Source organism: Lonchura striata, chromosome 6 (assembly GCF_050655825.1).
Source record: "Lonchura striata isolate lonStrDom1 chromosome 6, ASM5065582v1, whole genome shotgun sequence".
NCBI classification, from domain to species: domain Eukaryota; kingdom Metazoa; phylum Chordata; class Aves; order Passeriformes; family Estrildidae; genus Lonchura; species Lonchura striata.
The window spans coordinates 39,967,501-39,980,295 of NC_140708.1; the positions used below are offsets into that span (position 1 = coordinate 39,967,501).

The 12,795-nt window shown below is 58.1% G+C and overlaps 1 protein-coding gene and 1 long non-coding RNA gene across 20 annotated transcripts in view; one reads left to right on the plus strand and one right to left on the minus strand.

Moving 5' to 3' along the window:
• Window positions 1-2,866, plus strand: part of LOC146767097 (uncharacterized) — a 4,165-nt gene extending 1,299 nt beyond the window's left edge. The window contains exons 1-2 of the long non-coding RNA XR_014956203.1: window positions 1-1,991; window positions 2,748-2,866. The exon at window positions 1-1,991 is cut by the window's left edge and continues 1,299 nt beyond it. This is a non-coding gene — a long non-coding RNA (uncharacterized LOC146767097). The remainder of the gene's footprint in view (window positions 1,992-2,747) is intronic.
• Window positions 1-10,219, minus strand: part of EBF3 (EBF transcription factor 3) — a 130,619-nt gene extending 120,400 nt beyond the window's left edge. For 17 of the 19 annotated variants that reach the window (XM_021545698.3, XM_021545696.3, XM_021545697.3 and 14 more), the window contains exons 1-4: window positions 2,192-2,768; window positions 1,807-1,963; window positions 1,299-1,362; window positions 579-634 (exon numbers count right to left, since the gene is read on the minus strand). In XM_021545698.3, coding sequence (XP_021401373.1) covers window positions 579-634; window positions 1,299-1,362; window positions 1,807-1,963; window positions 2,192-2,325 — 411 coding nt within the window. In that variant the 5' untranslated portion in view covers window positions 2,326-2,768. Of the gene's footprint in view, window positions 1-578; window positions 635-1,298; window positions 1,363-1,806; window positions 1,964-2,191; window positions 2,769-9,620; window positions 9,728-10,061 lie in introns of those variants that run through there. The other 2 variants (XM_085582991.1, XM_085582992.1) reach the window with 2 other exon arrangements.
• Between the last annotated feature and the right edge of the window lie 2,576 nt (window positions 10,220-12,795).

The following is a 12,795-nucleotide window of genomic DNA, read 5'->3' on the forward strand; positions in this document are numbered from 1 at the left end:
AGTTTGAATTATGGAGATGGGGGGCTGAGAGGTGAATATGGACTAGAGGAGAACAAGATGACTTTTCACCTCAGCACATTTAACTTTTAAATCCAAATAAACGTCTCGCGTTACTGGATGGTCGCGTTATAAAAGAAAAAGGACTAATCCCGGCCAGTTTTGGAGTGTGGGGAAGGGGCTGCCCTTTCCTCACCGAGGAAAAATATCGCCAAAAAAAAAAAAAAAAGTTACAGAGGGGGAAAAGTGCATTTTAAAATAAATCTGGGTAACTCGGTGGGATTTTTTTTTTCCCTTTCCTTTCTCCCTCGCTAAATTAATTATATCAAACATCTGTTCCCATGACGTTGTCCTCCATGCCACACACGCCACTGAATGATCTCAACGCTGCCTCGAAATGCAACAACACACCGTTTTCTCCTGCCCAAATATCCTCCGGGAAGCGGGGTCTCAGCAGCAGCTCCCCGCTTTACTCGCTCAGGTAAATGAGAATTCGGCGCCCCGCCGCCCCCACCCTTCCAGGCAAGGGCAGAACACAAACTTGGCAACTCGCGCGGCAAGAAAAGCGGAAACTTTCTCACCTGTTTGGTCATGGAGTCTATTAGCCGAACGTACAGGTCCTGCTCTGTCCTAACTCCTGCGGAGGGAAAGCACAGACCGAATTGCGATCAGGATTTCGGCAGCTGAACCCCCCCGGTCCCACAAGGAAAGGATGAGGTCAGGCAATTAACCGCAGCGGGCAGGGATCGGCCCCGCGCCGGCTTCGGGGGAAAAAATTCAAAATTTACAGGGGGAAAAAAAAGAAGACCGATAAAAACGAGCCGGGATTCAGGCGGGACGGAGCTGTGGCCAGCCCCGCGCTCGGGGGCCGTGGCCGAGGCGGCCCCGGGGAACACGCGGCACCCCGCGGGTTTTCCGCGCCCGAGGAAGCGGCTCCGCGGGGCCGGGGCTCCTCTCTGCCCACTCACCCCATCCCAATAATTACCATCAATTCCCAAACTAAAAAAAAAAACCCAACTCCCTTAAAAGTGCCGCTGTGCCCGAGCAGCCATCGATCCCCTTTTTTACTTTCCACTTCAAGCCCAACCGGTTAATCATGTGAAGTACCATTGACTTATCGATCCTTTATGTTTTGTTTTCCTTATATGCCAAGGAAAGAGCCGTGTTTACACGCGTGTAATTTTAATCTCGAAATCTTTATACCCTTTATCCCCCTGCTCCCCCCCAAAAAAGGCCTCGGAAGGAAAATCAGACTTTTCTGCGGCACACAGACGCTCAAAAAGGAGAGAACGACAACTTACCATTGCTATACAATAACTGAAGTTTATAATGAATCCCATTGTTAGTTTTTTCATTGTTTGGCTCCTGCAAGTAACGATAAATAATTACATTTAGCATGAAAAATATCTCCCTCCTCCTGCTGCCCATTTTTCTGGTCCCTGAAGCGGCTCGGAATTAACAGTTTGCAGAAATTCAGCCCACGGTCACCTTTTTTTTTTTTTTTCCTTTTCTTTTTTTTTTTTTTTTTTTTTCCTTGGTGTGGAGCGCTGATGATGTCATTAGCTCGGTGCAAATATGTCATGTTTTGCCGTTTTCGCGGTGTTTGAAATAAGTCGGGGCCGCGGCGCTAAGTTTCTAACCCCGGGGTCTATTCGGAGCGGCCGTGAGACCGGGGGGAGCCGCACGTGGCGTGGGCGCCGCTGGAGTGCCGGGGGAGCTGCCGTGCTGGGAACCGGCTCTGCTCCACTCAATTACGCTTAAAAAATTAAAAAAAAAAAATTTTTTTTTTGAGAAAACTGGCAGACTTACTTTCTCTTTCTCCACAAAGTCCACAAAAGCTGTTCTCTCAATCTCCACCGGCTGTCCCTGCCTGTCGTACAGAGCTAAGACGAAGTGGAAAAAATTGGATTTTCTGAGATTGGAAGGCGGCTGTTTCTCGAAATGTGCCCGAGCCAGCCCCACGCCGCTGCGGGAGAAAACAAGACAAGGCGTGGGTGAGAGCGGCGGGAAGGGGCGCGCAGGCTCCGCGGCCGCGGGGGGATGCGGGGGGATGCGGGGAGCGCGGAGCGGCGCGGAGCGGGGAGGCTGTAAGTGATACGGGGCGGGCGGGGGGGGAGTTAAGGGGGGGGGATTTACGGCCGGGATGAGAAATACAGGAGGAGAAAACCGCCGGGAGAGGATTTGGCAGACGTACCTTTGGGCGGCCGTGTTAGCATCCACTACCCCAGCAGTATGCATCCATGAGCGGACGGGGTTCATCCCACTGCCCAGCGGTTCTTCTTTCATGGTCGTCCCACCTCTTGGTATATTTTCCTGAATCCCAAACATTAAAACAAATTTGGGCAAAACCAGCTCCTAACCAAAAGGGGTTAAAATTGAGGGAAATGTCAGATACGGGGTGGGTTGGTTGTTGCTTGATTTTCTCTCTCTCTCTCTCTCCTTGGCGACTGGAATATAAGAGATGACTTTACTCCCTGTGATCAGTAGGAGAAAAGCCCAGTTCAAGTCTTGCTTCCTTCTTCAATCTGTCCTGTATTGGCACGACATAAACAATTTACTGAGTACTTCTGTGCGGCGAGTTGGATGGCGTTCCAGTTTGGTGGTTTAAAAAAAAAAAAAAAAAAGAAAAAAAAAAAAAAAGAAGGAAAAAGTATAACTGCAGCCGGCGACAGTGCGAGGTGGCTTTTTTTTTTTTTTTAAGGGGGGAGGGGGGAAAAAAGAATAAATATTTTTGTTGTTGTTGTTTGCAGACGCGCTCAACGTGGTGTCATCCTAGTAAAAACCGGCTCGGCAAAAAAAAAAAACCTTCAGGACACTGCTGAATCGACCACTTTCTGGCAAGGCTCTCCTGCTCCAAAAGACAAATAAACGGGGGGGAGAAGGGAGAAAAAAAAAAAGGAAAAAAAAAAAAAAACACACCCTGATTACCGCGGAGGTGTTGCCGGGCACACGGGAGAACGGGGCGCGGGCCCGTGGCGGCTCGCGGAATGGACGGAGGCGCGCAGAGCCCGGCCCTCCCTCCCCGAGGAGCGCGGCCCTGCCCCGGGAGCCGGCCCCGCCGCCGCGGGAGCGCTGCCGTCAGCGCTGACGGCGCCCGCGGGGCGGGGCCGCGCCGTATATGGAGCGCGGCCCGCGCAGCGCCGCCCCGCGCCGCCCCGCGCCGCCCCGCCGCGGCCACGGCGGCGGCACGGCCAGCGGGACAGCGGCACGGACAGCGGCACGGACAGCGGCACGGACAGCGGCGGCCCGGGCTCACCCGCGGGGGCTCGCCCGCACAAAGGCGCGGCCCGGGATAACCGCGCCGGAGATCGGGTGCGCACCCAGCCCCGGCTCTCGGCCGCCCGCGTTTGTGCGGCTCCACAGAAATGCAGACTGACATCGCTTTTCATCTATTTATATACGTTTTTTATATACTGATATATATCTGTATTGGTATATATTAATTTTCCAAATATATTGATTTAAAAATATATTGCTATTCTTATCTATACTGCTCTTTTATACATATTTATATACTTTATACATATTGATATACTTTACACATATTGATATATTTTATACATATTGACATATTTTATACGTACTGATATATATTTTTATATATTTACATGTTATATCTATACATCTTCCCCTCAAGTGATGAGCCCTTTCCGCCCAGTGTGGGCTCCGACTTCCTTGTGCTATTTTTTTTTTTTAATAATCTCTTTTTTAAATTTTTTTGGTATTTATTTTTTGTGTATTTCCCCACGTCCCCGCGTTAATATTTCCCGAACTCGGGGAAAATCGGCGTTCGTATCTGAATGAATCGGTGAAAATAGAAAGTCCGGTTTACCTTATCAGGATCCCCTTTCTCCAAGGGGTGAGGGAAAAGAGGGGAAAAAAAAAAAAAAAAGGATGTGTTAGAAAGCAATCTATTTTGCTGGTGTTGGGGGTTAATGACTATTGCCAAAGATAAGTGAATTATCAAAGCTGTTGCTCTACCCGATCTCAAAATCCATTACATTGCTGGCCGTCTAATTAAATACGTAAGTATAATAAAATCATATTTTATGACTATTTGAGGGTAATGAGATTAGTCTTTAGAAGCGATCGCCACATATTAAAGATGCCACTGTCTATAGAATGTTAATAACCTTAAATCAAAGTGTATGGAAACTATTCATGAGAAATTAAAAGAAAATTCCTGTATTCATAATCAGCCCGGAGCTTTTGAGGTACAGTAGAGCAGATTACAAACCCAAACACTTTTATCGCGCAGAGAGAGATCCCAAAGTTCCCGAACAATGCCATGCTCGCGGTGGCATTTGGTGGCACGGACACGTTTGGGGACCTGGAGCGGGCGCCGGGGGCTGCGGGTCCCCCCAGCCCGCAAAATCCTCCCTCCTAAAAACAAGGTAAAAAACGCCCAACGCCGCTGTTATTGCAAGATATTTCCTCAAATGAACAACGCCGAACTTGGTGCTTCCCCTCCGCTAACGAAAGCTTAAAATCATTTACAGTATCTTTAATTCAGATTACACGCGCCAAGGCGATTTAAATCTGATTACCAAATTAGAAGGTTTTAAAACAAATCCTTTTAAATCTGATACTGTTGACTAAGGAGAGGAGAAAAAAAAAAAAGTTCCATAAGCCCATCACATAAGGTAACGATCCTGCCCCAGAAAGAAAGGGAGTTTTAAACCTTTTTGACAACAAATGCAGCTGCCCCACTATTTTGGACGATATTAAGCGAAAATGAATGCAAATCTGTGTTCAGAAGCCATCTGGCCAGGAATGGGGGAATCAGCTGCTCCTCACAACAGGCTCTGAGCCTGAATCTATTTCAGCTCATTTTCTAGATCATCTGGTCCTGCACCCAAAGCGTGGAAAATACGGTCTTTATCATTCACCAACTTTATCTTTTTTTTTTTTTTTTTGTTGTCACTCTGGCTGGAGCCCGCCCGGGCTGCTGCTGCTGCTGCCCGCACCGCCCCGCACCGCTCCAGGCCGGCACCCCGCTTCTCGCTGCTCCGCCGGGAGGGGAGCGGCGGCCGGGCCCCCTCCCCAGCCCCGGGCCCCCTCCGCAGCCCCGGGCCCCCTCCCCAGCCCCGGGCCCCCTCCCTAGCCCCGGGCCCGCTCCGGGCCGCGGGAGCGCAGCTCCGCTCTCAGCGCACCTTGCGCGGAGCGCGGCCGGAGCCGGGCGGGCAGGGGGTGTGCGCGGCTGCGGGGGGCGGCCCGAGCCCTCCCGGCTCCGCGGCCCTCCTCCTCCTCCTTTTCCACCTCCTCCTCCTTTTCCACCACCTCCTCCTCCTCCTCCTCCTCCTCCTCCTCCGGCGCCAAGTCTCCCTTTTGTGTGAATTTACGGGGTGAGGCTTCAGTGATCCCCCCGCAAATTTGCATTTAAATAGCGACATCAAGCGATGCGCGTGCCACACACCAGCGGGCTCCCAGATGTCACGGCGGAGCCGCTCAGATGGCCGCAGCCCAGCTGTCCCCCGGCCCGGCCCCGCTCCGCGCCCGCGCACCGCCCGGCCGGGCCCCCGGAGCGCCCCTCCTGCCCCGCACGGCGGCCGGACACCGAGCCCCGAGCCGTGCGGGGCTTCGAACCGATCCCCTGATTCCCACCGCCCTGAGAGTATTCCCCGAAAGTTTATTATTTTATCTTTTCCCCCTCGGGACAATCCCCTCGGGGCTATTATCTCAATCATTTCACTTTTTTTTTTTTTCCTTTTCTTTCCTATTATTATTTCTTATTTATTTCTCATTTCACGGTTTAAATCACCCAAGTTGGCGAGAGTGATTTTGGTAATTTCGCTATTTCCTCGGCCCTGGGCCGGCCCCGGGCTGCCCAGCTCCGCGCTTCCCACCGCACAAACTTTCCCAGCGGGAAGTTGCGGTGGGAGCGGCGGCCCCGGCCCCGCTCTCGGGGGGCTCGGCCGGGTCCCCGCAGCTCGCCAAGGTCCATATTTCAATTTTGCTGTTGGAAGGCGCCTTCATTACCAACGAGCTGGGTTACACCGGGCGTAATTTATGCCCGGTGTAACCGAGGCAAATCTCTACAAACTCCCGTGCCGCAGGAGGGAGAAATCGGTGTTTTCGGGCGAATCGGTATTTTGGCGTGTTTTCAGGCGTCTTCAGGGCGTTCGTGCCCGGGCAGGCGCTGCCTAACGCGGGGGCGCAGCGCCGCGGGGGCCCGGCCCGGCCCTTGCGCGGGGGTTCGCGCATCCTTGGCCCGGGGCAGAGGCCGAACGCGGCCCAGCAGCGGAGCGGGGCCGAGACGGAGCGGTGCCGCCGCCGCTTTGGGGCTCCTCGGCCCCGCGGCCAGCGCAGGCCCCCGGCGCCCCGCCACGGGCCGGGGGTGCGGGAAGCGCCGGGACCCCCGCGCCGCCCGGCCGGATTCGCCTTTCGGGCCGGATTCACCCGCGCCCGCCTCGGTTCAGAGCTTGGATTCGCATTCCTGAGCATCCCGGGCCCGCTGCAAAGCGCACGGGGCCAGCGGGGCGCTCCGGCCGCCCCGCGGGGCGCAACCGGGCGCGGGGATGGCCGCGGGGCCGAGCGGCTCCGCGCCCCGCGCAGGCACCGCAGGGCGGGCACCGGCCCCGCGGGCTCGGGGCAGGGCGCGGGGAGGTTGTCCCTGCCCTGTCCCTGTGTCCCTGTCCCTGTCCCTGGCCCTGGCCCTGGCCCTGGCCCTGGCCCTGGCCCTGTCCCTGGCCCTGTCCCTGGCCGCGCCTGGTGGTCCTGGATCCCCTCGGCCGGCCGGCCGCGCACCGCCCGCGCCCCTGCGCGGCTCCGTGCCCGGCTGCGCGGCCGCGCGGTGGGTCCAGCTCGGGGTCGCGGAACTCCCTGTGGGCGCAGGGCCGCTTTACCCAAACTGGCTCTCGGCCCTGCGCTCCCCCCGGCGCGCTCCCGCGGCCCTGCGCCCCGATATTGTTACATCAAAATTAGTTATTAAAAAAAAAAAAAAAGGAAAAAAAATAAAAGGAAAACCGGCTTAAACTTCCGCCGTGCCCGAGCGCCAGCCGCGCTAGCCGTGCGCCCAACGGGAGCTTTTCCTCGGGAAAAACTCCCCGCGGGCGCTGCGCGGCTCCCGGCGGCCCGAGGGCGCGGCGCGGGCGCTGCTCTCCCGGTCCCCGCGGGATGCGGGGCCGCGGCCCGGGAGTGCGGCGGGGCCGCCGCGGCTCTGCCCCCCGGGGCCCCGGGACGGGGCTGGGGGCGGCCCGGAGCCGCGCAGGCGGAGCGGCGGCCGCCCCCGCGGAAGAGCGCGGGCGCGCAGCCGGGGCCGCGGGGAGCTGGCGGCCGGACAGGTCCCATCGTGCGGCGGGAACAATATCAACTGACTCCAACTGAACAAACAAGGATCGATCAGATAATTTCAGATATTATAATTGGCTTTAATTAAACACACTTCGTTCTAATTAACTCTGAAATTTTAGCATGCTTTGGGACGTTGGTGTCTGATTTGATATTGTCAGTCCAGATGTCCTAATAAAATTCAATCCTCCACTCAAGACTTCAATATTCACTAAGAACAAAATGCAAATTAAATGTAAAACCTAAAGTATCGCCAAAGGTATAATCAAGAAAGGTGTCTCAAAACTTCTCACTTTTTATTACGCAGTAGTTAGAAAATGCAGATTACATCCTAACAAGACCTCGACTGAATAATAGAAACCTTAACCCTTTCGTGGTCAGGGCTCGCACTGCCCTGCAGGGATCCGGGAACATCCTTCGCCAGCGCACGGGAAACACCCGCGCTGCGGTGCGGGGCTCCCGCACGGAGCGGCCGCGGGGAACCGGCGGAGCCCCTCGGTACGGGCCGCTCGCCCCTCCGCACCGGCGGGGAGCAAAACTTGCCGCTGTCACAAGCACTTTTGTCCCCGAGGCGAGCGGCGGCGGAGCCCCGGGCCGGCCGGGCGGGCGCAGCCGCTCCCGCACGGCGGAGCTGCGGGAGAGCCCCGGGCGCGGCGCCGGCCCCGGGCTCCGGGCAGCGGGACCGGGGCGCCCCGCGGGGCGCACGGAGCGGGGAAGGTCCCGTCCCCTCGCCCCCGAGCAGCCTCGCAACGTCCCCGCTCCTGTAAATAATGAAAGCCTCGGGAGCCGGGCTGCGCGGGGAGCCGCGGAGCCCGCGCGGTGCCTGCCCCGGCCCGCGGCCCCGGTGCGGTCCCGGGGTGCCGCACCGGGGGACCCCCGAGCCGGGCTCGGCGCCAGCCCAGCGCCTCGCCGCGCTCGCAGAGCTCCGAAAGCCGGGCTATTCCCACATTAAACATTTGTATGTTTTCCATGCTAATGGAGTCACTTAAAGCTGTTGCTAATTTAACTTTTTAAAAAGGCCGCAGCGTGGCGATTTGCATTTTCTTTAGGATATTGAAACGAAGGGAAAACTGCTGGGCGGTGAGGCTGCCCCGAGCGTAGCTGGGGGCCATGCCGGCATGAAAACAGGCAAAGAAAAGAAGAAAGAAGGAAACCGCCGCTTCTTCCCGACTGTTAATAAGCAATTTGTCCCGCCGCGATTTACATCGCAAAGACAAACGTGTCGGGGCGCCCGGCCCGGCCGGGGCCCCCCGGGCCGCTCCCCCGCTCCACGCTCCCCCGACATCGCCCCGCAGCCGCGCTCCCGCATCCCGCCCGGCGCGCAAGTCCCGCGGCCGCGGGCGGCCGGCGGGAGGCCGCGGCGCTCCCCGCGCCCCTCGGGCTGGAATTTCCAATGAATTCGCAATGAATTTCCCGACGCCCCGGTGTGGGTAAACAACAAGTGCTGGGCTGGCCGTTTCCCTCGGCGGATCCCCTCTGGCCGCCGCCGCGGCTCTGTACGTGGGGACCGTGTGCCATCTACAGGACACTGCGCGGGCGGCCGCGCTCCGCGCCCCCGGCCCCGCCGCCTCCCGCTGCCCCCGCCACAGTCAAACCATTGATTGTTTGTTATTTCAGCTTTTTAATTTTTCTTTTCTAACCTCGCATTAAAACTTTGAGGTGATAAAGATTGCGGCGCTGCCCGCGATTTTTAAACGTAATTAATTAATTATTTTTTTTTGTTAAAAGATGTGAAATGTAAAGATAATGCGATTTGATTTGTTAGTCTAACTCCCCGATTTGAGAGTTGATGTCCCCAAAGACCGGGCGAGCTTTTTCCCTTTATTTATTTTTATTAAAACATCAATCTACTCTGGAGCTGGGTGAACTCAGTTTCACCTAGAGAACATAAAATTCTCCATACCAAGGAAATAAGCACCTTTCATAAATCAACAGTATTCCTGACAGATCGATCAATTTTTGGTTGTTAATCCGAAAGGAGGAGTTTTAATTGCTTTCTGCCTTTTAGCCCGGCCACCTCGGCGCGGCGGCTCCGGGAGCGCTCGGCTCTCCCCTCCAGCGCTCGGGAGGGGGGAAAAAACCCCGGAGACCCTTCCGCGCCTCCCGCACCCGCGGAGGGCCGCGCAGCATCCCCGCCGCGCTACCTGCGCGCAAGCTGCCGGGACGCGCAAAGCCGCGCGGCGGGCCAGAGGCGGCCGCGCCGGGGCGCGCAGGCTGCGCGCAGAACCGCGGGCGGCGGCGGCTCCCGCGCCCGGCCCGGCCCCGGTAAGCGGGAGCTCCGCGCCCCCCGGCCGCGCCCCTTCCCGCAGCCCCGCGCGCGGGCGGCCGCTTACCTTGCGCGGGCGTCGGCGGGGCGCGCGGAGGGCAGCGCGCACGGCGGAGGGGGAGGCGGCCGAGTGTGCGGAGCGCCCCGCGCTTTAATACACTTCTCGCCCAGCGCAGCGCGGCGGTGCGCGGGGCGCAGCAGTGCGCAAGCGCCCCCCCCGCGCTCTCCGCTGCGCGGGGGCGGGCGGGAGGCGCGGGGCGCCCGCGGGGGCGGAATCGGCGGCGAGCCCCGGGGGGAGCGCAGGGGGGCTCGGCCTCGGCCCGTCCCGCGGCCCGGCCGCTCCGTCCCGGCACTCGGCGGAGCCGCGCATTCCCCTCCCGCGTCCCGCGGGGGCTGCCCCGCGCCCCGGCCCGCGGAACGGCCGCCCGGCCCCGCGGCAGGCGCTGCAGGAACGCAACAGTTTGTCCCGCGGGGACGCGGCCCGGGGATGTCCCGCGGGGGAACTCACCGCTCCCGGCGCCGCTCACGTCTCGCCGACTCCGGGCATCGCCGCGGCCGGGCGCTGCCGCTGCCCCGCGCCCTCCTCCCGGGCGGGCTGGGCGGTACCGGCGGCTCCCGAACTCCCCGGTGCTTGGCGCTTTGATTTGGAGCGCGGGCGGCCGCGCCGGCGGTGCGCAAAGAACGCCACTGGCTGCGAGAGGTTTTATTTTGTTTATTTCTGCTCTTCTTTCCCCTCCCTCTCCCACTTTAGCCCGGGAACTCCCGCAGCATTGGTTAATCCTCGAGGAGGGATAACTGCTGAGATCTTCAGCGAGCTCTCCGCTACCACGGATACTTCCTAGAGCTCCAGCAGCTCTGTGAGGGATGTGCAGCTACAAGATGTGAAGGTATTTAGGAAAAAAAAAAAAAAAAAAAAAGTAGCGGTTTCCAAGTCAAGCAGATTCCTGCAGGGAAGTGAAGCCCGGGTTTAGGACTGGAGCTACATTTGTAAAAAACAAACCTATCAGTGTTAGCCTCGGTTATAAATTCAGGGAACATTCACCCCCAGGTTTGTTCTGACGGCAGCTCCTCTCTGCTTTGGGTTTAATTTGTACAGTGAAGGGTTTTGGCAGTCGGGAGAGGAGGAAGGCTGCGGGCAGCGGGGCAGGAGCCTGGCTGTGCTGTTTGGGGGGTGTCCGAGCCGAGTCTGGGGTGGGCAGCGCCCCCCCAGAGCTGCCTCTGCTCACAGCTGCCTCACGGGGTTATTTCTGCCGTGTCCACCCACGGACAAGCTCAGCTGCTCCTTAAACCCCTGGGAAACAGCTGCCCAGATGTGCTGCAGGTGGGGAAAGTTTGGGTTAGCCCTGGAAAAGACAGAACAACTCTGCTCCTCCTCCTCCTCAGCGTCCCGGGGCATCCCCGGCACAGGGATGGAGCCAGCTCAGGGCTTGGGGAAGGGGTTCCACGCCTGGCCTGGGGCTGGGAGGGCGGCCCTGAGGTCTGGGCACCCAGCAGGAATCATCCAAAGTGGTCCTAGAAGGTCCCATGGGTAACTGAGGGATTTGGACTTTAATTGTTTTGCACTATCCTGAGTGCACGGGCTGGGCCGTTCCGTCTGTAGAAACGCCTGGAAAATCGTGGGAAATGCAGGCGTTTTAAGAAGTGCTCCTGGCTGGAAAGGATCAAACGTCTCCGTGGGCTCTGTGGAGTCAGCGGGGATGGAGCCGGGAGGCAGAGGCAGGGGGAGCCGGGTGCTCCAGGCCCGAGCGCTGCGGATTCCGCCCAGCCCGCCGCCTCCCCACGAGCCGAGGAGCTCTGCAGCTTTTCTGCCGGCAAACAGCGGGACCTTGCCTTCATTTACAGCTGCTCCCCTCCGCGCGGGGCCTGGGGTGGGGTCTTTTTGGGACAAACCGGTGTTCGCAAAGTGTTTATCAAACAGATTCCTCCAGAGCCACGTGTTGTTCCCGAGGCTGCAGGAGCTGCTCTCCCCAAAACCTTCACCCCTCAGCTTTTGTCCCACCCCTCGGAAGAGCTGCGAGGCTTGGGAACGGATTGTGCCCCTCTCCTTCTGTCACCAATCCACTTCCCAAACTTTTCAAAACATCCTGCATTTTTCACGTGCTCCTCGGGAAAAGGCAGCCTGGCTCTGCTGCAGCCCCTGAAGCCGGCAGCGCGGGGTGCAACGCTGTAGTGGGGGTGCCAGGGATGCAGGGGGTGCGGCGCTGCCCCTTCCTCCGGGCTCTGGCCTTGCCCGGGGCCCTCCTGGCAGCGGGGCCGCGGGCTGGGAGGTCACGGCTTGTGCGAGCTCAAGAGAGAGAATGTGGCAGCAGCTCCCAGCGGGCAGCCAAAATCCCGGCCGGGCGGGCCAGCAGAAAGCGGGGATGCTCGCCCCCGGGCCGTGCCAGCGTGCTGCGACCTGCTGATGCACACAGGTGGAGTGAGCCAGGCGAAGGGAGCGCTCCGGAAAAATAAACAGCAGCCACAAGAATATCGAATTGAAGTGTTGCTAGAGGAGAAGTCCGCCGGCAGACTCGGCTGGAAATTAGCTGAGACACCACGGCACAAAAATGCTTCCTTTTCACGAGGCAAATGATCTAATCAAGATGTATGTGCATGACAATGCGCTCGCAGGGAGTGAAAGTCGGAGTTATCTGCTTCAATTACGGCGCTTCCCGTGTCCCTGTCCTGGCAAAGGATGAGAATAATAAATATAAACCGGTTTTTTCCGAACCTGTAACTGAGTTCAGTAACTCAGCTCCCATTAAGCCGCACGTGAAGTATGGATAAAAGAAGTTACCAGGTAAAATATTGTGAATATTCCTGAGGAATGAAATAGGAAATGAAATGTTAAATATTATATGAAATGCTGGCTTGCAGCCAGCGGTGCCTCAATATCCAACAGGACACAGGGATGTGCCCAGGAGGGAGAATTGATTGTGAGCTCCTGGCATGAGAACGGAAATCGGAGAAGGGTTTTGGGAAGTTTACTTCCTAGAATCAATCATGGAATCACGGGCTGGTTTGGCTTGGGAACTGCAATCCTCCAGTTCCAACCACACGGACAGGGAGGGGCCGGACCCCACCCGTGCCCAGCAAAGTGAGGGCAGCGCTGGGGAAATCCTCCTTTCCCTGCCCCCTGCCCTTCCTCCCAGCACGGGATCCCAGCGGGGCCGGGCTCCCCAGGCTCGGGCACCGCATTCCTGCCGCACTTTGGGAGGACAAAGCTCCTCCCGCATCCCTGGAAACGTCCTGCAGGCAGATCC